The sequence below is a fragment of the Misgurnus anguillicaudatus genome, chromosome 6, assembly GCF_027580225.2.
Source record: "Misgurnus anguillicaudatus chromosome 6, ASM2758022v2, whole genome shotgun sequence".
Lineage (NCBI taxonomy): Eukaryota > Metazoa > Chordata > Actinopteri > Cypriniformes > Cobitidae > Misgurnus > Misgurnus anguillicaudatus.
The window spans coordinates 7,958,157-7,986,000 of record NC_073342.2 but is presented as its reverse complement, the minus strand read 5'-3'; the positions used below and the strand labels follow the sequence as shown (position 1 = coordinate 7,986,000).

Below are 27,844 nucleotides of genomic sequence, written 5' to 3'. Positions count from 1 at the left end.
CGTTCTCGTATACCGTGACAACATATACGGCGGCGAGCACGCCAAAACGGACGTGAGGCCGTATCTTCGCAACATTTCGTCACAGCGCCACCTAGTGGTCACGAGATTCAAAAAATGCCTATTTTTGCTTATAACTACTTCAAACTTGAGTCTAAAATCATGAAGTTGGTCTTGTTAGATTCCTTGAGGCATGCCGAGTCAAACGATATCAAACGGTTTTCGGTCGGCCATTTTGAATTTTCCCATTAAGTTCAGTATTTCACAAACAGAATGGCGTATTGCTACGAAATTTGGCATGGTTCATCAGAGACATGTTCTGAGCGCACATATAAATCTTTAGGACGGCGCCACCTAGTGGTCAGGATATGTAAAGAAATTGTTTAAAATCTTTATTTCATTTGATTAAATTGCCACACTGACATGAGACTTCACTCTATTGATTCCTTGGCTCGTGCTGAGTCCGACTGTACCAAATATGTCTGAGTCAAACCTACTTCCTGTCGGCCATTTTGAATTATATTGAACACGTACTTTTTCGAACTCCTCCTAGAGCGCTCGAGTGATTGGCTTGATTTTTGGTACGCATCATCTAGAGACACTCCAGACAAAAAGTTATCAAAAGCTTTTCGGTAGACCTATCCGTTGTCGTATAACGCATCAAAGAATGCGAGGGCGAGCACGCCAAAATGTGTTTGAGCCTGTATCTTCGCAAAACTTTTGCGTATTAATATGAGACTTGGTATATGTCATAACAGTGATGACCTGAGGGTGCATGCACCATTTCGTCACACTGCCCCCTACTGGTCACGAGATATAAAAAATGTCTATTTTTGCTTATAACTACTGCAAATTTGAATGTAAAATTATGAGACTGGTCTTGTTAGATTTCGTGAGGCATGGTGAGTCAAACGATACCAAATGGTTTTTGGTCGGCCATTTTGTGTGTCGGCCATTTTGAATTTTTTTTAAGTTCAAGTATTTCAGAAACGCAATTGCGTATTGTTATGAAACTTGGTATGGTTCATCAGCAACATGTTATCGTATTTACACCAAATTTGGTGGGTGTCATCACAATCAAGACCTGAGTCACAATTTATTTTTTGGTCAGTGCCCCCTAGTGGTCAAGTCATTTAAGGCTATATCTCTGCATCTCTTTATTGTATTTACACCAAATTTGGTGGGTGTCATCACAATCAAGACCTGAGTCACAATTTATTTTTTGGTCAGTGCCCCCTAGTGGTCAAGTCATTTAAGGCTATATCTCTGCATCTCTTTATTGTATTTACACCAAATTTGGTGGGTGTCATCACAATCAAGACCTGAGTCACAATTTATTGTTTGGTCAGTGCCCCCTAGTGGTCAAGTCATTTAAGGCTATATCTCCGTATCGCTTTATTGTATTTACACTAAATTTGGTATGTGTCATCACAGTCATGGCCTGAGGCACCATCTATTGTTTCGGCACAGTGCCACCTAGTGGTCTCAAGTTACAAAAAAAAGCAATTTTTTTCGTAAAACTAATGCAAACTTAGATCTTAAATCATGACAGTCATCAGGTATGAATCATTTTTTGCCATGTTTGGCTTGACCCCGGTATCGCTGCTTGCAGCTATATTTACATCTTGTTTTTGTCAGCTAAGGCAATTATTTTAAGTCAAGTCATTTGTATAATTTACTGATTTTGAAAGGATCATCCATGCTTTAATATCATCCTGCCTGGACTATTGAAATAGTCTCTATGTAGGTATTGGGCATAAGACCTTAGAGCAGGGTTCCTCAAATCTTACCCTGGAGGGCTGGAGCACTACAGAGTTTAGGTCCAACCCTAATCAAATTTACCCACCTGTGATTTTCTAGTGATCATGAAGACCTTGATTAGCTTGCTCAGGTGTGTTTGATCAGGGTTGAAGCTAAACTCTGAAGTGCTCCGGCCCTCCAGGGTAAGATTTGGGGAACCCTGCCTTAGAGGTTAACGCGGCTGCATGTTTATTAACGGGGACCTATATTGTATCCTGGGTTTCCTCATGCAAATTTATTCATGCTGCAATCTAGCATGGAAACTATGTGTAGCAGGATTAGGTGAGCTGTGATTGACAGCTACTGTCACCTATCAGGAAGGGGCAGTCCCTTTTTAAGCACTGATTGGCTGCTGCTCGGAATGCGTCATGTCCTCTGTTTCCCCCGGGAGTTTGCAGCAATAGCGACAGGTGAGAATTGTTAATGTGCTGTTCGTAGTTTTAATCTGTATGTTATTTAAAACTTAGTTTGTGTTGGTTTTAGCATGTTTGTCCAGCGTACTGGTGCCCTTGTGCTGTTGGTGGCTTAAATGACTGTGCACCCTCAGTTGGCTGTGGTTGACCTGTTGTAGGTTAAACAGTGCTGTAAAAGACGTTAATGTGTCTGGGGTGATGCCACTGTGCGGTAAGTGTCCAACCACAAATTGTAATGTTAGTGTATGACGTTTAGATTTTTAATATTATGTTTGTTTACTTTAGGGTTCTCCCTTTTGTTCTACGTGGTTTCCTCTGGTTGCTGCCTGTTTGAGTCTCGTGCTGTTTTATCGCACCGCTGTAACATTACATTATTGTCACTGTTGTAAACCGGACCGTCCACTGTCTGGTTTCTGACTTGAGTGTGTATTATCTTGAAGTGGAGGATTAGCGCACTGGAGCCGGCGTATGGACTTTGGTGTTTGCGCCATGACTTTCGTGTAGCTTCAGCTGCCAGTTTTCTTTGTTTGTTTTTGTTTCTATTGTAAAATTTGTATATTATTGTTTTGAATATGTATTTTGCTTAATATCCTTTCAGGAGCTGGGGTCCCCACGGGTGAGGGATATTGTGGTGGTGGTGGTACTGCTCAACGGTTCCCGTGTTACACATTTGAAGTGTATAAGTGTGTGTACATTGAGTTCACGGTGTGGTGTGCGAAAGTGTGCTTTTGGACAACTTGTGCCAGTGATCCCTCGAGTGGGTAACCTCAGCTCTGTAGGTTTGTGTATTATTTTAATTAGTTTATTATTTGTATTCCTTTCCACGCACTGCATTGTAGCAGTGAGCCTACATTGAAGTGTACCTTCAATTGTTTTGTATTTTTGTGTAACTTTGTGATTGTGATGTTTTATGTCATTTGTTTTATGTATTTACTGCAGTGAGACAGATTTGTTTTGAATAATGTTGTCTTCTGTGTATTTTACATCTAGCTCATTGACATGAACACAGAATATTGTGTAATAAAAATTTTATTTTTTTGTACTATACCCACGTTTTCTGCTCCCTTCACTTTTAAGAGGAACGAACCTGTGTGCCTTACCGCCTTTCTGGGTGTAAGGAATATTTCCGTGGGTGTAAGTCCTGGGGTGGCGTAGTCGGAATTTTATGCAAAGTCTTTCTTTCGTCACAAAGCTAAACTCTCACCCCCTCGTCATGCCACATATGGACCAATTTTGCCCCTGAAATAGGGAACTAATCACAGAACAGGGATGGGGCAGCAAGACGATGACGACGTCTATGGGACACAACGAAGCAGTATTGTTTATCCAACACAGCAGCAGACGCGAAGTTACTTTTGATGCAGCCTTAGATAGTGTTCTATGTAGTTGGCAGAAACCTGTTCACAATATACATATTGTATAAATATCTTTTATTGGCATGTGTGTTTCCATGGGTTCGACCTTTCGTTGCTAACACAGTTCTTTACCACTGAGCTTATTTCACTTAGAAAAAGTCATTTTACAGTTAGTATCTTTTCTTTTCATCATATTTCTTTGTGTCCCTGTTGCCCCAATCAACATTTCTTGTCTAATGGTCAAACCTTAATTTTGCTATTTCTATAGCATTGCTTTGTGATAATTCTGCACAGCTGAATATATGTGTTTTACCTCCAGCGATCATTAACAATAATAGGTCACTTATAAATTATTACATACAAAAAATAACGGCAGTTGTTAAGATTAATGTGGTTTGGAATTGGTAAAATGTGCCTGAAAAAATTTGCAATCAAATTATCCACATGCTGCTTAAAAATGATGCACACAATGTATCTGTATGACACACAAAAGTATTTGTATATTTATATACTCAATTTTAAGAGTTATGGAAAAGGCACAGTACATGTAAAGCTAAAACAAAGTCCCAGGTACGCCAGCCTTGGGTTTCATACACATCCTTGAAACCTAAGCATAAGTTTGTTATATTAAAATATAAAATACATTAATTAACTTAATCTACTAATATTTTTACATTTTACTAACACCTGCTGTTATGGTCAGCCCAAAACCACAAAAAAGATGGAGACCATAAACGTAAAATAAAGTTAATTTCACAATTCTAGGGGATTACAATTAAAATTAGCACATCAGTAAATTAATTTCAAAGGGCAGATCCAAAAACGTAGCGAGATAAAATGCAGGCATCATGGGATGCCCTTACTAAAAAAAAATATATTTCAGTATATTGGAAAATATCATGTAATATATTATGCAACATATTACCATATATGGGATTTAGTATTTATATTTTCCAAAATATTGAAATATATGCATAAACCATACATGTATATATGAGACAAAATATATTGCAATCAAGAACAGAAAGGGCACTGTATTTTTTACATGTAATAGTTTGTCTTTATATGCTTTGATATATTGCAATATATGCATGAAACATACATTTATATATGATACAAAATATATTGCAATCAAGAACAAAAAGGGCACTATATTATATATATATATATATATATATATATATATATATATATATATATATATTAGGGCTGTCAAAAGATTAATCGCGATTAATTGCATCCAAAATAGAAGTTTGTGTTTACATAACATATGTGTGTGTACTGTGTATAATTATTATTTATATATAAAAACACACCCAATCATGTATATATTTAAGAAAAATGTTTTATATTTACATATAAAATATTTATATTTATATATAATATAAATTATAGAAATGTATATACAGTATTTAAATGCAAATATTTCTTAAATATATACATGAATGTGTGTGTATTTATATATACATATGATGTCAGCAGGCTCCAAGGAAACTTCAAGTTTTAAAAGGTATATAAGTTTTCAGAGCTGGTGCTTTTCAGTTTTTATTGCATCTCTGAGAGATTTTTGTGAACAAGAGGGGCAGCAGGAGGAGGGAGAGAGTAATCCTTGTTGTTCTGCTCCACAGATGCTGTTTCCTATAAGGCCAAGGAAGCTGATGTCAGAAAATCTATCAACAGTAGAATCTGCGAGCTAATGGCATTAAGACACCAGGTGAAGAGCAAAAGCATGGGTATGTAAGTCAGTGAAGAAACAAGGTGGACTCCTAACCAGGATAATGGACTGTTCTTTTGGCATTTTTTTTTTTTTTTTTTGCTTTTTCACGGTTCCCAAAACTTCTTGAAAGTTTGTTTATTATTTATTTGTTCATTATTGTCTGTGCATTTTGTTTATTGATATTGTCTTTATTGATATTGTCTTTATATTGTATAATGGCACTGCTGAAATTTTGAAATAATTTAAGTTGCTTCAATTTATATTTTGTATATTTTTTTGTTTAATGGCACTCTTTTAAAATGTAATTTATGTAAATGCAATGCAACACATTTATGTAATGTAATGTAAAGCCAATCACATTTCCTTTGACTGACCATATGCAAAACCTCTTGTGGTTTTAATAGGCCTATAGAGCTCTGTACCTCAAATTGGGTTTAGTATCTGTGCCTGATTAAAAGAAAATAAAGGTGGCTTTTGATAGATTACCCATCAGTCTGTGTTAATATGTGGTGTAAATGTTTGTATATTGCAGGTTGCATATTTAAGTATTTATATATTTTAGATGTTTCATGTACATATACTGTATATATCCCAAATATATTCATACATTGTATGTGCATGTTCTCATATATGTACACATATTGTGCATACATTTACAATAAATATGTACATATATTTCCATCTAATTTTAAATATATGCAAAATGTATTCCACAATATATCAAACACATAGCTACATATATATTTCCATATAGTTGTACATATATTTGAAATATATTCTACCATATAGTAAACATACATGTGACACTATATCTGTACATATATTGTTAATACATGTTCCCATATATGCACATATATTTCACATATTTTCCATCTAGTTTTACATATATGTAAAATGTATTCCACAAGATATCGAACACATATCTACATATATATTTCCATATAGTTGTACATATATTTGAAATATATTCTACCATATAGTAAACATAAATGTGACACTATATCTGTACATATATTTTTAATACATATTCCCATATATGCACATATATTTCCCATATTATTTTTACATATATTTAAAATGTATTCCACAATATATCGAACACATATCTACATATATTTCATGTATATTTCCATATAATTTTACATATATTTGAAATATATTCTACCATATAGTAAACATATATGTGAAACTATATCTCTACATATATTGTTAATACATTTTCGCATATAAATCAAAATACAATTTGCAGATATTTATAAATATAATATTGCATATATTTTTTAATATATAAACACATATATTATATCCATGTACAATATATTGAAAGTGGCAATAATTTGTATATTTTGCAATATACTGCAATATATTACACATATATAGAATATATGTACCATCAATATATTATTCCTTGTATTGCCAATGTATAATATATTGGAAAATGGAAAGTAAAATAATATATTGCAATATATTACAATATATTTCAAGTAATATATTGGTAAATATATTTTCCTTTCGTAAGGGTGATGTCACTTCCCCGCTTTGGACCACATTTTTTTTATTTATTACTTTTTTATTTCTGCATCCCGACTTGAAGGTGTTTCCCATTTCTCCTGTCACCTAAAACAGATCACAGAAACAAAAAACCCCACACCTTTACACCATAAATCTCTCTGACACCAACATGCAAATAAGGTGAGAACTGACCTTTCATTTTGTCCAAGTTTGTCCACAAAAGAGCTCCCGCAGGTGATGTCATGCAGCATAAACTCTACGCTTTTGGTAGGCAATCGAAGAGCGCTGTAGCATTGGTATTTATAGTGGTTGAACAATAATTTTAAACCAGACTGTTTATACCTTACAATCCTTACTATGCTCTCATGTTGTTATCAATTAGTTTTATGTTTAACAGTAACCCTGAAATGACCTAAAACCTCTACACACAAATAAGGAGGAAATGAAATATGAAAATAACTTTTAAGGGAAATAACCGACTGATGTGATGTGCTGAAGAGCAGATATCATATAATCACATATGCAGATACAGACAGAGACACAGCAGATTCAAGAGAGAAACACAACAACATCAAAAGTAAGGACAACTTACATTCTCATTCAAATTATACTTTTGGCATGTCACTGTTGTGATTGCTAAAAATACTTCTCCTAAACTGTGTTAAAATTGTTTTTGTTTAGAAAGAATATTGTTTATGTTGGCATGAGAAATATGGTTAATTCCAGTTAAGATGACTTGCAGTATGTGTCACAAGCCCCTCTACAATGCTCCTGAGCGGTCACACATTCCACTTATAGACCCCTTCAAGTTTTGTAAACATTGAATGACTATCGGGTGCGCGCACAACATGGGGTCAAACTGTTCATACCATTTAGGCTGTCTAGTTTAATCTAACAGCGCTGAAAAATGATGACTTACCTGAAATGAAGTGAGCCCTACAAACACAAGCCTCTTTTATCATTGCATTGTCCCAGTCTGCACATTTAATTGCGTGCAGCCACAGATGTTGTATTTTTTGTTTTTGAGATTCTGCAGGAATCCCGAAAAACTTAACGGCAGACCTGGTGCGATTTTAAAAGCCCACGACGCAATTAGGCATTTTTGACGATACCGAATAATACGCAACTCAATCTGTTGTAATGACTTTTCTGACCCCGACATGCACAGTGGGAAACGCCTGTGACGTGAACCGTGAATGGTCTATTACCCCTAACCTGTGGGTCATTACTCTGGCCAATAAATTTCAGACTCTCGTACTAACTCTTTGTGAAGTAATATGTGCGTTGATGATGTGCTGCGACAACGGCCTGAAGAATGCAATGCAATGCATTTAAACAATTTGTCCGCCTTTCATCTGTGCTGCAGGCGCCTCACGATCACATGTGTGCCATCAAAGTACCATGAGAGCAAAACGAGACCAGCCATATAGGACAGGTGCTTAATGACAATACACTATTTTATTTGCCAGATTCTCTGAGAACATTAATTACATGCATTTTAGGTTTATCCTGACACCTCTAGCTCCACTAATGCTCATAAAATTCATAGTTTTTATAACAGTAAACTCTGATCATAACCTTATTATTTTATACAGGGCTATTATAAAAGTGAAAAGATTATAGATCATCATAGGTATTCAATAATATATGCTTATCTGTAACTTTATTTTTGTTTTATTTTATTTCCTACAATATAAACCAGCACACAACCTATTCAGTGTAAATTGTTTCTTGGTGCTAAATCGTTTGCATATCTTACAAATATTACATATAATCCACTTCATCTGATAGAAAGGCAAACAGCAAGTGTCTGTCTTGACAGCCGTCCTTTTACTCCTTTTCCCGCCAGCTTTTGCCAGCTGGTTGCAGGCTTTATTTTTACAGAAACATACTGAGCGTGTACCTAAGTTTTGGTGCCTGCTGCCGACCCCTGTTTACTCTTTATGCTCTTGTCTTGCCTTACATATATCTCATTGCCCTGCCTGATATATTGGTTGTTTACTGCGCTGCCAATAAAACTGCATATACACTGTAAAACATTTCAAGTTGGTTAAACTTAGAAACGAAAGTTCACCTGCTGCCTTACAAATCGAAGTAGAATGAACTTGAAGATATGCTTTGCTTCAACTCACAGAGATATGTTTTACATGGTGTTAAACTAATAATCATTTCTTGTTTCAACTTCATCCTCGTAGTTGAAACAACTAGCTAAGTTACATCATCAGTTCAATAAAACTCACTTTATCACTTGATCTCAACTCAAAGAGTTATGTTTTAAACGGGGTTAGATTAATAATCATTTGTTGTTTCAACTTCATACTTGTAGTTAAAACAACTAGCTAGGTTTCATTAACAGTTTAATTCATCATCTTGACTAATAATACTCACACTGAAATAAACTTGCAAATTATTAGCTCGAAAACTATTTATTTGCACAAGAACAATTTGTAACATTGGCTTGGAAAAGCATTTTTGGTAAAAATGAATTTTACAAATGTTTATTAAAAACAAATTTCATTGAAATATTATATGGGTTTCTTTATTGTTTTTAAACTGTGAAATCAACACCATAGTTGTAATAATAGATACAGGTATGTGTAATGTTTCTTTTACTGATAAAAACTCAAATATGATAAAAATAGTTTTGCACTGTTCATTTTCAAATTATTATTATTATTTTAAAAGCCACATATTTTAGTGTTAGTTTTTTTTAAAGAACAATTAATGCAATATAACTATCCCCAAACCTTTTTTGTTAATACCCAGTCGCTAAGAAAGTCGGTAACACTTTATTATAATGTTCATGACTTAACATTAGTTAATGCATCAACCAACATGAACAAACCATGAGCAACACATTTGTTACAGCATTTATTCATCTTTGTTAATGTTAGTTAATAGAAATAAAGCTGTTCATTGTTTGTTCATGTTATTTCACGGTGCATTAACTAACGTTAACCAAATTTTAATAAAGTATTAGTAATTGTTGAAATTAACATTAATAAAGATTAATAAATGCTGCACTTCATGTGCAGTTCATCATTAGTTCATGTTAACTAATGCAGTTAACTAATGTTAACTAATGAACATTATAATAAAGTGTTACCAGAAAGTCTTTTACAAAATAAACCGATGGACCTTGGAAACAGTCAACATTTCACATCAGCTAGTTTGTCTAGTATTTAACACCATTGGAAATGACCATTACTGTTCCATCCCTGGCATAGGCATCATTTGCAGCGCTCAACTGAAGTTCAACATCATGAGAGAAATCAGGAATAACAAAAGGATCAGGCCATTCCACTGATGAGGCACTAGTAGTAACTGTAATGCAAAGTCAGAAACCGAAACAGAAGCTGTCAACAAAACTTTCAGTGTCACTCGATCTGATGGTAGATCTTTAATATCGGTGAAATTGCAGTGCTCATTTCCAAAGTCTGGATCCTCGAAGTGTAGAAGAAAGTTTCCTTGCAAGCCCAGAATGATGGACCATGTCACACATAGCTCCTTGACTGACTCAGGAACACTCTCTAGGGTGACACACCTTATTTCTTGAGATGACACAATAACTCTGAGAGGTATCTTAATGCACCAACTGCTGTAGAAGTGTGAAAAAAGAGACTAAAGTTAGAAAAAGCAGCCTAGGCTTAGCTTATGAAATTGTACTACGAGTGAAGAACTGCTAAGTCTAAAGAATAAGCACCAAGTTGATAGCATTAGGCCAACATTGTTTTTACAATACCTTATGTTAACTTGAACGTCGTCAAAGTGATGGGCAGCTCTTCTTCAAAAGCAAGCGGACTAGAAAAAAAACATGAAATTGTATGAGTGAAGAACTGCACAGTTTACAGTAAATGTATTAAGTTGATAGTATTAGGCAAACATTGTTTTTACAATACCTTATGTTAACTTGAACGTCGTCAAAGTGATGGGCAGCTCTTCTTCAAAAGCAAGCGGACTAGAAAAAAAACATGAAATTGTATGAGTGAAGAACTGCACAGTTTACAGTAAATGTATTAAGTTGATAGTATTAGGCAACATTGCTTTTACAATACCTTATGTTAACTTGAACGTCGTCAATGTGATGGGCAGCTCTTCTTCAAAAGCAAGCGGACTAGAAAAAAAACATGAAATTGTATGAGTGAAGAACTGCACAGTTTACAGTAAATGTATTAAGTTGATAGTATTAGGCAACATTGCTTTTACAATACCTTATGTTAACTTGAACGTCGTCAATGTGATGGGCGGCCGCAAAGATGCAGAGTAACAAACAAGACAAAGTAATAAAAGCAGATTAGGAAAAAAAACATGAAATTGTATGAGTGAAGAACTGCACAGTTTACAGTAAATGTATTAGGTTGATAGTATTAGGCCAACATTGTTTTTACAATACCTTATGTTAACTTGAACGTCGTCAAAGTGATGGGCAGCTCTTCTTCAAAAGCAAGCGGACTAGAAAAAAAACATGAAATTGTATGAGTGAAGAACTGCACAGTTTACAGTAAATGTATTAAGTTGATAGTATTAGGCAAACATTGTTTTTACAATACCTTATGTTAACTTGAACGTCGTCAAAGTGATGGGCAGCTCTTCTTCAAAAGCAAGCGGACTAGAAAAAAAACATGAAATTGTATGAGTGAAGAACTGCACAGTTTACAGTAAATGTATTAAGTTGATAGTATTAGGCAACATTGCTTTTACAATACCTTATGTTAACTTGAACGTCGTCTATGTGATGGGCGGCCGCAAAGATTCAGAGTAACAAAACAAGACAAAGTAATAAAAGCAGATTACGAAAAAAACATGAAAGTGTATGAGTAATGAACTGCACAGTTTACAGTAAATGTATTAAGTTGATAGTATTAGTCAACATTGGTTTTACAATACCTTATGTGAACTTGAACGTCGTCAAAGTGATGGGCGGCCGCAAAGATGCAGAGTAACAAACAAGACAAAGTAATAAAAGCAGATTAGGAAAAAAAACATGAAATTGTATGAGTAAAGAACTGCACAGTTTACAGTAAATGTATTAAGTTGATAGTATTAGGTAAAATTGCGTTTACAATACCTTATGTTAACTTGAATGTCCATAAAGTGATGGGCAGCTCTTCTTCAATAGCTTATCAGCCACAAGATGCAGAGTGACAAAACGAGACTGTAAAAAGTAAAAACAGACTTTTGTGGTTAAAATGTTTAAAGGAACACGCCCACATTTTGGGAATTTAGCTTATTCACCGTATCCCCCAGAGTTAGATAAGTCCATGCATGCCTCTCTCATCTCCGTGCGTGCTGTGACTCTGTCTGACGCAGCCCCCGCTAGCTTAGCTTAGCACAAAGACTGGAAATGCATGGCTCCAGCTAGTATACTGCTCCCAATAAGTGACAAAATAACGCGATCATTTTCCTATTTATGTGTTGTGATTTGTATAGTCAAACCGTGTACAAATAACAAGGTGATATGAGACACAGCGATCTTTTAACAGTATACATACTAAGAACTATATTCTCTGAAGACGAAGCACTGCCGCATGGGCGGAGTGATCTGCTCGCAGCACATGAGAAGCCCCTGGTGAGGAGCAAAGAGTTCGGTCAGAGTTGTGCAAATCACTCCGCCCATGCGGCAGTGCTTTGTCTTCAGAGAATATAGTTCTCAGTATGTATACTGTTAAAAGATCGCTGTGTCTCATATCACCTTGTTATTTGTACACGGTTTGACTATACAAACCACAACACATAAATAGGAAAATGATCGCGTTATTTTGTCACTTATTGGGAGCAGTATACTAGCTGGAGCCATGCATTTCCAGTCTTTGTGCTAAGCTAAGCTAGCGGGGGCTGCGTCAGACAGAGTTACAGCACGCACGGAGATGAGAGAGGTATGTATGGACTTATCTAACTCTGGGGGATACGGTGAATAAGCTAAATTCCCAAAATGTGGGCGTGTTCCTTTAAAAATCACTTGAGTGTTAACATTTGCAAGACTTTAATACATGCAAATGACAAACTTTGTATAGATATTAATCTGCGAATCGCATGGGAGCCGAACCGTGGGTCGTGATCTATTTTTTTTACAGTCTATGGTCGTCTGTGATCCGGTAACTTACACCACTGTAATCGCTATGATCAAAATACTTAGTACTCTTGTACAAAATACCAAAAATACGACATACAGATTATAAAACGGTAAAAATCATGCAAATACCTGTTATTTATGACAAGATAGGGAGGCAGTTTTTAATCATATGGTATCATGTATGTTCAGCAAACACGTGCGTCCTACTTGTAAATCCAGAAACACAGATAGCACGAACAGCATTTAAAGCCACTGATTAGATCGCAATAATCAAAGAAAAAAAGATTAACTATACGCAACACAGCTGTTACCATCAACAACATGTAAGGGGATTCTCTGGCGAGAGGTTGCACACCTATGCGCGTGCGCAGTAGCCTAAATGGCTGCCCTGCGAGACTTAAACACATAATTCTGTGGAAACGAACAGAGATTGTGTCCACTTGTTAAGTGACTGAGAGATATAAATCTATTTAAAGGTTTTTTATGGCCTTTATGTCAGACGAACAGATCCTCGAACACTTATTAGACACTATTTGCGTTCATTTCAAAGCATATTCCCCTCGTGCCCTTAATCGCACGACGAGGATAAAAATCCCTCAAGCACCACAATAATACAACATTACCCGTTTCTTAAATGCTTAACTTTAGTCATATTAAAAACGTACCATGTAAACATATTGAAAGTAAACGAAGACTCAGCCCGTGATTAATTCACATTGACAGTGAATAAACAAATCTGTTAAGCTAACTGTTAAAATGTTAAACTGTAAGCTATATTTATAATCGAAATAATCGATATAACGTTACGCACAACCAATTGAAATATCCAAAATTGTCCCCATGGTGTATTAAACTCTTTTAACATTTGATGCTTCGATGTGAAAGCAGAGAAATATCCTGACGACGACGCATTCGCAAAGCAGGCTCGATGTCTGCATATTTTCTTTACTTTAAACGCAATATTTTTATCTAAAACTGTATAAAGGGCATCTTTATTACATCAAGACAAAAAAAATCATACATACCTCCTTTGCAGCCTTGCAAAAAAATGTATTATTCGTCATTTCAGATGAGCGCTGTGTCTGAGGTAAAGTTAACTGAAATTTTCCCGGTCTTTTCTGGACACGACCCCTCCCTCTCGTTGTGATTCATAACTTACAGAAGTTAGTTAAATGAACATTCACATCACAGAGACAACTCACAAGTAGTTAAGACAATATGTAACTTTAAGTTTAACTTAGTGAAAACTTACAGACTTGAGTTGAATATCTAAAACTTGCTGTGTGTAGTAGAACTAAATAGCAAATGTTAGTACACATAACTTAATGAGGCTATAATGTTTTACAGTGTATGGATCCAACCTCGTCTCAAGCCTTCTGTTACAATCTTGATGAATGTCTGTTCTTAACTTTAGTGGTTAAATAAACTTGGAAGGTCATTCATTTTGTTCAGAAGAGTCTGATTTTTTTGTATGTTTAACCCTTTAGAAATGTCACAAACGCTATATTTCAGACTTCTCATTGGTAGGCACGTTTTTTTGATTTATATTTTGTTTAAAATGTAATAAGATTTGACTCTGTTTTAATAAAGAATCAAATTCTCTCTTTAATAGCTCTCTGTTCATTATCTGAATGCATTGCTCACCGCTATCACCATATAAACATGAGTACAAACTGGAATGAAGCTCAGAGTTACTGCAGAAAAAACTATACTGATCTGGCCACAGTCGACAGCATGAACGACATGAAACAGCTGATTAGTCAAGTAAATAACAGTGGGAATATTGGCGTCTGGATTTTATACTGAATAATACAGGTGTTTATAAATGGAAGTGGTCTATGGGTGATCCTGTAAACTATACAAACTGGGAAACAAGCATTGGGGCTAATGGTAATTGTGCATTTACGATAAGTGGAATATGGCGTCATTGTAGTTGTGATACGAACTTTACATTCATTTGCTACAATGGTGAGTGCAGCTTCCTAAAATTACAACAAACCTTCACTAAACAAAACACATTATATGTCAAATTTTCATGACAACAATAGACAATAAAGACACAGAAATAGCATGTGAGTCACAGTCGATAAACTACACGTGTTTAAGAAGCATTAAGTTCAGCTTATTCTCTGACCTTTACCACTACACATTAAAATGGGATCTTAAAAACTTTAGTTTAATCCTTAAAACCAAAGTTCACCATGTGTATTTGTTAAAACATGTGTCTAAAAAACTGTACATACTGCACATACTGTAAAAACTGACTGACTGAGAGAAATACAAACAGAGACAGAAAGACAATAGCTCATAACTTTTGTAATAAAGAGTGTCTGAAGATTGACTCTAAGAGTAGTAATACGTTATATTCTTTATTTTCTTCCTTAAACAGAGACAATCAAAGGATTCATCTATGAAACTTCTAATAAAACGTGGAGAGATGCTCAGAGTTTCTGCAGACAGAATCATACTGATCTGGTGAGTGTGAGGAACCAGAATGAGATTGAACAGATTCAGAAGATCATTAATGACAGTCAGATATCTGTCAGGATCGGTCTGTTCAGTGATTCATGGGAGTGGTCAGATAAGAGTGACTCCACCTTCAGATACTGGATGTCTGGTAAACCCAATAATGGTGCCGGTGAAATATGTACAGAAGTTCAAATAAATAATCAGGGTCAATGGAATGATGAAGTTTGTAGTCACTCTCAGACTTTTGTGTGTCATGAAAGTGAGTAATAAATATCAGTGTTTCTTTATGTCAAAGCTTTCTTCATTATCAGAATTAAATCAGATTCATACACAGTATTTCCTTTTATGTTTGTGTGTGACTGATGTCATTGTGGTTTATTGTGTGTTCAGATAAGCTGGTATTGATCAATAAGAGTCTGAGCTGGTCTGATGCTCTGAGTTACTGTAGACAGAATCATGTGGATTTGGTTTCGGTTGATTCAGAAAAGATTCAACGCAGGGTGTCAGGATTGCTTAAACAGGCCTCTACTCCAGAGGTGTGGTTGGGGTTACGTCACTCCTGTGCTCTGGGCGTTTGGTTCTGGATGAATGGACAGATGGTTTGCTATCAGAATTGGGTGAACAGTACAGTAGATAAGAGCTGTGACACTGTGAGATCTGGAGCAGTTCAGTCTGGAGGAGTTCAGCGCTGGATCAGCCTTCCTCAAACTGAACTACGCAACTTCATCTGCACTAGATATGAAGAATGAAATCATCTATGTCTTACTGTTATATACAACTATTAGTTATTTTTCATACTTTTTTAAATTGTTTGACAATGTGGGAATTTGAAGGTTTATTATAGATTAAATAGAACTGTCATTGTCTGAAACAAATGTAATGTATACTATCTTTGGGGATAAAACTTTTCAGTGGTAAATAACTTTCTGATGTAATCCATAGCATACAACTCAGCATGCCTTCTGTCCAATATTTACCCAGCATTGGGTTAAAAATAACTCAGAAGAATTTAGTGTGAAAATAAAATAAAGGTTTGTTTGTTTCTTGTATGTGTTTGACTGATGTTAAATAGTGTAAGATAATATCAGTTCAAAAGAAACTTCTCTACAAACAGTGTTCTCTTTTCCATTTCCGGACATCATACTTTAACAAATTCCTCCTTGGTCTACCTTATATAAAGGCCTTTGTGATGCTAAATTGCGGAGATTTTGACTTTTTGTTGGAGGGTGTGTCTGTAGCGGCCTGACAAATGTTGGCGTTTTACCATGAAACAGGCTGTTGAAACAATGACTTACAAAGTGTGACCTGCCTCAGACGTCACAGGTTTGATAATGGTCCTGACCTGCACACATCAACATGGCAATATTCAGTTACAGTCATAACACCACCTGCTGGCAATGTGAGAAGGCGTGCTTTATATTAACTTAAACATACAGTGTTTAATCTGTGCCATTATTAATTTTTTGTAAGAGTTGAGAACTGAAGGCATTTATGTGCCACTATTCAGTTTTAAGAATTAATCTATAGCGATAGAATCCCCATCCCCCTTAGTTACCACCCATTGTTCATTTGACTTGCCTTAGAACAAATGTATACATCCTTGTTGATCTGGACATTAAGTGACATTTTGCTCTGTCTTGTTTGGGCTTAGAAAATGGAATACAATATTAATACATTTATAATACATTTTATTGCCCATCCTCCCAAAATACCTGGGATAAGTGTTACAAGTACCCCAGCCACATAGTTTTACCGTTATGGCAGCATAAACACAATTAAATCGATGTAAGCTTATGATCTTACAGTACATTGCTTTTCTGTGGCGCTGAAACACGCAGTTGTACGAGTTCCGGTCCAAGTGCAACTGATACTCAACTGACATTGGCTCATCTGCGTTTGAGGGGTGGGGCTTAGAGATAGGTCAAATGCACTACCTGCTACAGAAAGGAGGTGTGGCACATTAAAATACCATCAATATACCTAACGTATACAAATGCATATCCCTACTGGTCAAACGGTGTGATGGGGTACATGCAGGTATCCCGAGAGGCTGGGAGATGTTGTGTATTTTTTACCCATTCCCAAGCCACATCTCAACCAAGATAAGTGTCTGCTCTGGATTAAGTTATGCGGTAGACCACAACACCAACTAAACGCTGATAAATTAAACAAGGATGTCTACATCTACTCTAAGCTAAGTCAACAACAACGTATTTGAATGTTCATGTAAGGAATGCTCAGGAATACTGGGATCCATTTTGCGGTGTTTATTTAAAACAAACCAATCAAGCAAACAAATCAAAACGTGAGGCAGAAGAGTAGTCAGGTATACAGGCAGGCAGATCAAAACACAGATAGACAGTCCAATCCAGGCAAACAAAGCAAAGGGGCAAATCCAAAAGGCAGATAAACAGATAAACAGACAAATGGTCACAACGATAGGCAGTCAGAAATCACAATCAGAATAACGCTCGGTACGCAGGTAAACTGGCAATACTTCGCGCTAGCCCTAGGCTAGCTTGAATCTTAAATAGCAACAAACAGGAAACAGTCAGAGAAGCAGAGGGCGGCGCCATGTCAGTACTCCGGGGAGGGCTCCCTCTGGCGGCGTGGCGGTATGGACGTTACAGAATCCCCCCCTCTAGGAGCGCCTCCTGGCGCTCTACGGGGCCTTCCTCTAGGGCGTGGTGCAGGACGGTCAGGTCTGGCTCGATGGAACTCCTCGATGAGGTTGGGATCCAGAATGTCGTCCGAGGCTACCCAGGACCTTTCCTCAGGGCCATAGCCCTCCCAATCGACCAGATACTGGAGACGACCCCCGCGCCGCCTCGAGTCCAACAACTCCCTCACGGCGTATGCCGGTTCCCCGGCAACGTCGAGAGGGGGAGGTGGCTCAGGAGGCTCGGCGTTGGGGTCGTACTCAGCATGGTAAGGTTTTAGCAGGGAAACATGAAAAGAGGGAGAAATACGATAATTAACAGGCAGCTCTAACTGGTATGTAACATCATTGATTTGTCTTATTATTCCGAAAGGTCCTACGTACCTCGGACTTAGTTTCTTAGACGGGAGCTGAAGTTTCAGATCCCGGGTGGAGAGCCAGACCCTCTGACCAGGCTGGTACGGGGGATGAGGACGTCTGTGACGGTTGGCATGGAATTCTTGGTTGCGGATCGCCCTCTGGAGTCTAACATGAGCGCTTTCCCAAACCTCTCCACTCCTCCTCATCCAGTCGTCAACGGCTGGAACATCCGAAGGCTCTCCTGACCAAGGGAACATGGGGGGTTGATAGCCGAGTACGCACTGGAAGGGGGTGAGATTGGTGGAGGAGTGTCTCAATGAGTTCTGTGCATTCTCGGCCCAGGGAAGGAATTCTGACCAGCGGTGTTGTTCTCGGGTACAATAGGACCTCAGGTAGCGTCCAATCTCTTGATTTAACCTTTCAACTTGGCCATTAGACTGGGGATGATAACCAGATGTTAAGCTTACATTTATGTCCAGATTATTACAAAATGCTTTCCAAACCTGTGAGGTGAACTGGGTCCCACGGTCAGAGACGATGTCTTCGGGTATTCCATAGTTCCTGAACACATGATGAAACATAGCTTCGGCGGTCTCCATGGCAGTGGGTAAGCCTTTGAGGGGTATAAGGCGGCAGGATTTAGAAAATCTATCAATAATGACTAGGATGGCTGTATAATTATTAGAACGTGGCAGATCAGTGATGAAGTCAATGCTGAGATGGGACCAGGGGCGTTGAGGTATGGGTAAGGGTTTAAGAAGACCGGAGGGCAAATCTTTAGGAGTTTTGGATTGAGCACACACTCTACAGGATTTCACAAATTGGGCTACATCATGATTCAGGGTGGGCCACCAGAAGGATGTTTGGACTAAAGCTGTGGTGCGGGTAATACCTGGGTGTCCTGAGCTGAGTGAGGTGTGTACCCATTGCATAATTCGGGGCCGCAGTGTTAGGGGAACGTAAGTTCTCTCAGGTGGGCATTCAGGCGGAACAGGGTCATTCAAGTGTTCTTGGGTGATTTCCTGCATGATATCCCACGCTATAGGAGCAATGATAAGAGAAGGTGGTATGATAGGGACAGGTGAACGGTCAACAGGAGTGGGTTCGTGGTATCTGGACAGAGCATCAGCTTTACCATTCTTGTGACCGGGTCTGTAGGTGATTGAAAAATTGAAACGGGTGAAGAAAAGTGACCATCTTGCCTGGCGTGCATTCAATCTCTGAGCTCCCTTCACGTACTCGAGGTTTTTATGATCCGTCAGAATGACAATATGATGCTTCGCACCCTCAAGCCAATGCCTCCATTCCTCCAGGGCTACCTTAATCGAAAGAAGTTCCTTGTTGCCTATATCGTAGTTTCTCTCTGCCTGGGTGAGTTTTCTGGAATAGTAAGCACAAGGGTATACCTTATTTTCTGGACCGTGACGTTGCGACAGAACAGCTCCTACTCCAGTATCCGACGCGTCGACCTCCACGATGAACTGCTTTTCAGGGTCAGGATGTTTCAGGATCGGGGCGGTGGTGAAACAGGTTTTTAGCTTCTGAAAGGCTTGCTCAGCTTGTGAGTTCCACAGGAGTTTTTTGGGTTTACCTTTCAGTAGGGATGTCAGGGGAGCTGCTACAGTACTGTAGTTGCGGATAAATCGACGGTAGAAGTTTGCAAATCCAAGGAAACGCTGCAAATCCTTAACAGTACGGGGTGGAGGCCATTCGGTGACTGCCTTGACTTTGGTGGTGTCCATCTCCACACCCTGGGAACTAATATTATAGCCCAGGAAGTTAGTTTTCATGACATGAAACTCACATTTCTCTGCTTTGACATATAACTTGTTCTGGAGGAGACGAGACAGGACTTCTTTAACATGGCAGACATGGTCTTCCATAGTATTGGAATAAATCAAGATATCGTCAATGTAAGCAATAACATACTGGTTCAGGAGGTCCCGGAACACTTCATTGATGAATGACTGGAAGACGGCGGGAGAGTTAGATAGACCATACGGCATCACGAGGTATTCATAGTGCCCTCTAGTGGTGTGGAATGCAGTCTTCCATTCATCACCTTCACGGATACGAACCAGATTGTAGGCACTACGTAAGTCCAGTTTGGTATAAATCCTTGCTTCCCTCAATTGTTCTAGGGCAGAAGGTACAAGAGGTAAAGGGTAGGGAAATTTAACAGTGATATTGTTCAAACCTCTATAGTCGATGCAAGGTCTTAAGCCACCATCCTTCTTCTCTACGAAAAAGAAGCCAGCTGCAGCAGGGGATGTAGAGATCCGAATAAAGCCGTTTTGTAGCGCTTCAGTGATGTAATCTTCCATGGCTCGGGTTTCAGGTTGAGACAGGGGATAAACTTTACATTTGGGAGGCATAGCATTAGGTAGAAGTTCAATAGCACAATCCCAAGGTCTATGTGGTGGTAATTCGGTTGCTTTGACTTTGCTAAAAACTTCTGCATATTCAGAGTAGACATCAGGAATCATAACATTCTTACCAGTAGGGCTTTCAACATTGGTAGACAGACAGGGTTTGTGCTTCATATGGTTAATGCAGGTTTTCATACAGCGAGATGACCATTGTAGAATCTCTCCGGTTCTCCAGTTTATCTTAGGATCGTGTGCGACAAGCCAGGGGTGTCCCAATATGATGTCATAACGGGGTGAAGAGATCACATACAAGGTAATAGTTTCAAGATGAAGTAGACCAACTTGAAGAGTGAGGGGAACAGTCTGGTGAGTAATACCTTTGCCGATGGGTACATTGTTGACGGCAGAAATGCTTAATGGAGGTTGGCATGGGATGACAGGAATGAGAAATTTATTGACAACATCTTCATTAATGAAGTTTAGTGCAGAGCCAGAGTCAATTAATGCTGTGAATGACATGGTTATATTATCGTGGATGATCGTTACTGGTTGTGAACACATATCATAACAAGAAGGGAGGTTAAAGAATTGGTTTACTGTGTTGGTGTTGCGAGGTTTCTTAGATGGGCAGTTATCGATACGATGTCCAGGTTTCCCACAATAGAAACACAAGTTGTGCTCACGACGTCGTTGTCGTTCTGCCATGGTCAAAGGAGCGAACCCCATCTGCATTGGTTCTACAATGTCGTCATTATTTACAGCGGTATGGAACACTTTACTGGTGGCATATACAGGCCTAGTGGAAGTTTTCAGTTTCGTTCTAGCAGGTAAATTTCTCATCAGGTTATCGATGTGTACAGACAAAGTCACAAATTAAGAGAATGAGAGGTTCTCACCTTTACATGCCAGTTCAGCTTGAAGATACACGTCCAGACTGTTCTGAAAAATATCCTTTAGCGATTTATCATTCCAACCGCTTTGTGCTGCAAGCGTGCGAAATTCAATGGCATACTCTGCGACAGGACGATGGTTCTGGGACATATTTATGATCTGCGATGAAGCACTTCTTCCCCCCGCTGGGTATTCAAACACGTCTTTAATTTGCTGTACAAAATAGGAGTACGATGTGCGGAGACGAGGATCGGTGTCCCAAACAGCGGAGGCCCACTCGACCGCTTTGCCAGTCAACAAAGAAAAAACTTTAGAACACATCGCATTATCAGATAATTTATCACTCACATGATCTTGAAAATAAATATCCAGCTGACGAAGGAAGCCCCTCACGTGTTCCGCTGTACCATCAAACTTATCAGGTTCAGAAACGCTCATTCGTTTCACAGAGGTGGATGGTAATGCTTGAATATAGCCAGTGAGGTGTTCGTTGACGGCTTGAAGCCGTGTAAGCTGTTCCTGATAGCCCTGCAGGAGCGTGCTTTGTTGTTTGTAAGCAGCCATTAGATTGGTTACTTCCGCTGGATCGATGGTAGGCGAAGTATTCTGTCAGGAATGCTCAGGAATACTGGGATCCATTTTGCGGTGTTTAATTAAAACAAACCAATCAAGCAAACAAATCAAAACGTGAGGCAGAAGAGTAGTCAGGTATACAGGCAGGCAGATCAAAACACAGATAGACAGTCCAATCCAGGCAAACAAAGCAAAGGGGCAAATCCAAAAGGCAGATAAACAGATAAACAGACAAATGGTCACAACGATAGGCAGTCAGAAATCACAATCAGAATAACGCTCGGTACGCAGGTAAACTGGCAATACTTCGCGCTAGCCCTAGGCTAGCTTGAATCTTAAATAGCAACAAACAGGAAACAGTCAGAGAAGCAGAGGGCGGCGCCATGTCAGTACTCCGGGGAGGGCTCCCTCTGGCGGCGTGGCGGTATGGACGTTACAGTTATCTTTAACGTCTTTAACGGAACGTTAGCCTAACATTAGAAAACGTTAACATTAGCTTCTAGCTGCGTTTGTACATCATGTCACTTAGCTTCATGTTCAAATGTTATTTGTAATAGCAATGTTGTGCTGAATGATTCATGTAAATACTGTAGCACCAAACTAACAAAGAGGTAACTTACTCTTGGTAAAGATGGTAAAACGGCTTGTCCTGGAAACGTATGCTGAAGCTTTTCATCAACCTTCTCAACAATAAAATTATTAATATAACCCCCCAATGCATAGTTAAGGCCCTTTTGGTAACAAGATAGTCTTTCTGTCTCCAAAACTCATCAATTGCCTCATGTGAAATGTCTCCTACTGTGACAGCTGCCATTGATTGTTTGTCTGAGTGAGTGAATTGACCTTAGTCATAGGTCAATTTAATGAGCGTCGGGTAACCCTGTTGGTCTGTTTGCATTCTTTTTTATTGAAATGTTAAACAAAGACTCTGAATTCATACTTGCATGCTAACAGTTAGTCTATAAAGTGTCTATAAAGTCTACATGTCAATTCCAATAGTTCTTGTCTATCGCTTTCAGCCATTTAAGTTTCCTTTCTGTGAACAAAGTTATATATATATATATATATATATATATATATATATATATATAAATATAAAACATGGAAGTGTTTGACGGCTTCTAAACTCAGCCCTGTTTGGATTCTAAGGAATGAATGGTGCTAGGCTAAATGCGAACACATTCACAAAGCGTTGTACAAAGATTAAGTGCATGCATTAACAAAAAAGATAATGTAGTAGATGTAAGTATGTAATAATTTGTCTAAGGTAAAGGAAGAACATAGTAAAATATTGAAAAAATGGTGGTGCTTTCCTTTAAATTAGTGTTACTTTCATTTACTGACCATAACCCATCCTCCTGTAAAAAAAAGATGCAATCAGCAGCATTCAAAATAAACCTGACAATAAAAAAAAATGCTCAAATAAAACAATCAATCGGAAAAAAAAACTTATAAATGCAAATAATAGGAAATTAGACACTGTAACTGGCATTTGCATGTTATTACATAGCAAATAGAAATTAATTGTATTAGACTAAATGTGGTAAACACTCGTTTCTTTACAGATGCCAGAATTTAGTCACAAAGTTGCATCCTTCACAAATTAAACTTTCAGTTATCACTGAAAGTGTATTAAGAACTGGAAGCCCTTATGCGACACAGTGGGTGGCTCTTAAAAGAGCCTTTGGGTTGTTGGAAGCTTCAACAGATTTATTTGGAGCTGGTGTACTTTGTGACGGCCTTTGTTCCCTCAGACACGGCGTGTTTGGCGAGCTCACCGGGCAGCAGGAGACGCACGGCGGTCTGGATCTCTCTCGATGTGATGGTGGAGCGCTTGTTGTAGTGAGCGAGACGAGAGGACTCACCGGCGATACGCTCGAAAATATCATTGACGAAAGAGTTCATTATCCCCATGGCCTTAGAAGAAATCCCGGTGTCAGGATGAACCTGCTTCAGGACCTTGTAGACGTAGATAGCATAACTCTCCTTCCTGGACCTCTTGCGCTTCTTACCGCCCTTTCCGGCGGCTTTAGTAACGGCCTTCTTGGATCCCTTCTTAGGTGCGGGTTTTGCTGGCTCAGGCATGATGATTACTCTATCACAATAACACAATGAATAAAGATGTATGTTTTTAAGGAACCATTTATTCACCGCCCATGCAAATTTTCAGAGACCGTAGACGTGCCTTCTGATTGCGTGTTGTGATTGGACACAGAACACGACTGAATTTCATTGGAGTAGCTGTAAATAAGCGAGCCAATCAATGTCTTCAAAACCGCAGTCCCACCCATCGTCTCATGTTTGAAACGCCGTATGCGTTTGAGTGTTATTCAACTTTCCCGCTCATTTTTATATATAATACAGTTTATTTGCAGTTTTATCTACCGCTTCTTATTAATGAGCGTGTAACAAATAATTACATGAAAAGCTTACGCAACAAAGTTAGACGAATTTAAAGCACCTATAAACAAGAAAGATATATAAACCCGTGTTGGAAAGCAAACTTATCCAAGAGGACGTTTTAAATTAAGTTTCCACAACCTTTTCTAACTTATGTTAAGGCGATGTGCAATTATTTAAGGAACCATTTTGATAAACATTAAACAAACAAAAGTAGAGCGTGGCTGCCATAATGAAGTTGAAATAAGCCAGACATAGTATCATAACAATGTGATAAATTAATGAATTTCTCTTTATATGAGAAGATGGGCGGTTCTTAAAAGAGCCGTTTGGGTTTGTGTGGAGTTTAAGCGTTTAACCTCCAAAACCGTACAGAGTGCGACCCTGACGCTTCAGAGCATAGACGACATCCATGGCGGTGACGGTCTTTCTCTTGGCGTGTTCAGTGTAGGTGACGGCGTCACGAATAACATTCTCCAAAAACACCTTTAACACACCGCGAGTCTCCTCATAGATCAGACCGGAGATACGTTTCACACCACCACGGCGAGCGAGACGACGTATGGCGGGTTTGGTGATTCCCTGAATATTATCACGCAAAACCTTGCGATGACGCTTAAGGCTCGTACAGACTACATGACTTTGAAACGTAGGTCCGAACTGTGCGGTTCACACTGCATGACTTGCTCTCTGTGAAATCAGGAGTGTTCACGTTTTTGAGCAGTTCACACCACAAGACACAACGTGAATGCCCCACAACAGGAGGTAACGCACTACACGAGTTGAGAACAACTCTATTACCCAACGATTCTATCTTGTCTACAAACCCCGTTCTGTCACGAAAAATCACGCGATAAAACAAACCGGAAATGACGCAAAACTACACGCGCGCCGGTAAAAACCCACAGAAGAAGAAACAAGACGCGCAAAACTTTTGTTTGTATATATAGACTTCAGACAGAAATAAGTGCTGCAAACCGTTTGCGTGATGCAAAGCCGCAAAAGAAAAAAATTATAGAGATGTGATGTGGAGAGGTGGATCAGAACCACACGCGGACAGCAGGGATTAAAGATGTGAGGTGAGTAGCTTGTTTATATAGGAAATATAGCTGCATGCTTATGTTTGGCTATGATCACATTTAAATAGTGTTGTCTACTGTGCTTAAAAGCTGTGTTTCTTGATTTAATTATCGTTCAAATAGAATAGGACAGGCTTCGCAAAACATGATTTGGAGAGCGTTTGTCTTTGACCCTGCGATTCTATGCAACAGGTTTGTGTGATTTCATTTCAAACGAATATGAACTGAATGTTGTCATAACGTTTTTTCTGTCTGGGTATGTTTTTGAACTTTTTTGTGTCTTACAGGTGACACGTTCAAGTTCATCAGGTTCAAGTCCAGGATGGGAGACCAGCACCATCTCACAAATAGTTTTGGATGTTCTGCTCTGTACCAGGTTATAAAGGACGATTTCTTGAAGGTAGGGTTATTACAAAATATAAAGATATATATAAAATCTACTACTTCATTTTAAAAAAAGAACACCCATAACATTGTGGACATCAGCAGTTGACTGTCTTTGATAAAAGTATTTTAGTAAAAAGTATTATTAGAAACAGGGATATAGTTCTGAAAAGCATAAGTAATTCTATTTTTATGTCTATACATACCTGTATACATTAATTTCATATTTTTATCTGAGCTTACACTATGTGTATATTAAAGTATTTTGTGTAGAAACATGAATTGTGGAACTAACACAACAATAAATATAAAATTACTTTTAAACCTAATATTGTAATTTGTTATTCTACATGTTGTTTAGTTTATCGTTATACTTATTTATATGGATTAAGTAAGAGGGGGTCTCATTTATAAAGCATGCGTACACACAAAACAGGTCTGGAAACATGCGTACGCCAGTTCCCACGTAAAGGTTGTGATCTATAAAAAAAAAATTAATGGGAGAATGGGCTTGCATGGTGGGATCTGAAGATCATTCGTGTACGCACACTTTCAGAAAGGGAACATTGCTTTGTCTGTCTTAATAATTTTTGGCATATGCCTTTTTGGCTTTTGTGCATACGTAGACTTTTAGTAAGGATCCTACGCACAGTTTTATAAATGAGACCCAAGGTGTTTGACTCACAAAAGCATGGCTATCCAACTTTGTTCTGCATATAACTATGCAAATAAATCCATTTTTTTCTGTAGTCTTGAATATATAATAATTTAATCAGTGACATTTTGGTGACAATTGGTGTGTCCTATTGTTTTAGACACCATCAACGGAAGGAGAGTGGCATACAATAGCCATGGACTTCGAAAGGAAGTGGCAGTTTCCACATTGCTTTGGGGTACTTGCTACCACTCCAGCTGTAGCAGACTGCTGACCACAACATGGATGATGGGCAGTGGAAGATTCACGGGATGTGTGCTTTGCAACCGATGAAATACACCTCACATCGCAATTGTATGGCAATAGCAAAAGTGCAACGCAATCTGATGCGGGACTACTTTGCCTCACCAGCGGGTAGTGTTTATTGGCAAGTTCATCACATTTTAAAAGGAACTGATGTAGAGTTATCCCTGCAAACAGCAGATTAAAGCCAGTTATTGTCAGTTTAGGACATTCGTTTTCTTGTGTGTTCTAAAGTCCTGTATTTGTAAAGAACGCACACGTGGTTCACTTATTCACTGTTTTAAGTATTCTGTTTATTGTTGTGTTATTATTGAATACATTTTAATTGCATACAAATCAAAAGGTGCAGGAATGTAATAAAGGCAATCTGCATGTTGCAATTAAGTGCCTTATACAAACTTTATTTCTTGATCCACACTCATTATTCACAGAACATTAACAATGTTTCTATACTAGGGCGATTAAACATCAACATATCTGATCATGATAAAATGTATGGCGATTGTGATGATAAGCTTTGGGCATTTTTACTCAATGTGGATTAATCTAACAGCCAATCACACACAATTATATTATGATATTTATATATCACCCAGCCCTTAAAGGAGCTCTACACAGGGAGTTTTGTAATGTTTAATTGTGTTAATGTGGCGCACTGCATGTGTTCTAACAATGTATATTTTGTCTGTTCACATAATATACATTCTAATGTACTACATTGCACTAAAGCACTATTCATATTGCCTGTTTTTGTAAAATATGACTCAATGTGTTTAATACTTTTATACTTTGTAGCATTAAATGTATTACTTTCGATAGACCATTTATTTCATGA

At 38.1% G+C, this 27,844-nt stretch overlaps 1 protein-coding gene, 4 long non-coding RNA genes and 1 pseudogene across 8 annotated transcripts; 3 read left to right on the top strand and 3 right to left on the bottom strand.

Moving 5' to 3' along the window:
• The first annotated feature begins 2,088 nt into the window (after positions 1-2,088).
• On the top strand, positions 2,089-3,050 carry LOC129435453 (uncharacterized). The gene is made up of 3 exons (XR_008641312.2): positions 2,089-2,207; positions 2,281-2,421; positions 2,496-3,050. It is a non-coding gene; the product is annotated as an uncharacterized lncRNA (long non-coding RNA).
• Positions 3,051-9,306: 6,256 nt separating this feature from the next.
• On the bottom strand, positions 9,307-14,217 carry LOC141364273 (uncharacterized). Its single transcript, XR_012369950.1, has 3 exons — positions 13,893-14,217; positions 11,863-11,949; positions 9,307-10,392 (listed from the first exon to the last, which is right to left on the bottom strand). It is a non-coding gene; the product is annotated as an uncharacterized lncRNA (long non-coding RNA).
• Positions 10,534-11,497, bottom strand: LOC129444123 (uncharacterized). Of its 4 annotated transcripts, XR_012369954.1 has the most exons (5): positions 11,345-11,497; positions 11,188-11,246; positions 10,850-10,908; positions 10,694-10,752; positions 10,534-10,595 (listed from the first exon to the last, which is right to left on the bottom strand). It is a non-coding gene; the product is annotated as an uncharacterized lncRNA (long non-coding RNA). The 4 variants fall into 4 exon arrangements; XR_012369951.1 differs by having other exon boundaries at positions 11,188-11,497; XR_012369953.1 differs by lacking the exon at positions 10,850-10,908 and having other exon boundaries at positions 11,006-11,246.
• A 139-nt stretch (positions 14,218-14,356) lies between the features above and the next one.
• On the top strand, positions 14,357-16,273 carry LOC129434478 (C-type lectin 1-like; annotated as a pseudogene).
• A 7,363-nt stretch (positions 16,274-23,636) lies between these two features.
• Positions 23,637-24,483, bottom strand: LOC141364162 (histone H2B-like). Its single transcript, XM_073868264.1, has one exon. The coding sequence runs from the start codon at positions 24,271-24,273 to the stop codon at positions 23,899-23,901; it is 375 nt and encodes a 124-aa protein (XP_073724365.1). The 5' UTR covers positions 24,274-24,483; the 3' UTR covers positions 23,637-23,898.
• An 845-nt stretch (positions 24,484-25,328) lies between these two features.
• LOC129420353 (uncharacterized) lies at positions 25,329-27,827 on the top strand. The gene is made up of 4 exons (XR_012369948.1): positions 25,329-25,667; positions 25,791-25,859; positions 25,955-26,067; positions 26,867-27,827. It is a non-coding gene; the product is annotated as an uncharacterized lncRNA (long non-coding RNA).
• The last annotated feature ends 17 nt before the right edge of the window (positions 27,828-27,844 follow it).

Excerpts from the sequence above, each read along its gene's own strand:
- LOC141364162 (XM_073868264.1), bottom strand. The coding sequence starts at position 24,273 with ATGCCTGAGCCAGCAAAACCCGCACCTAAGAAGGGATCCAAGAAGGCC.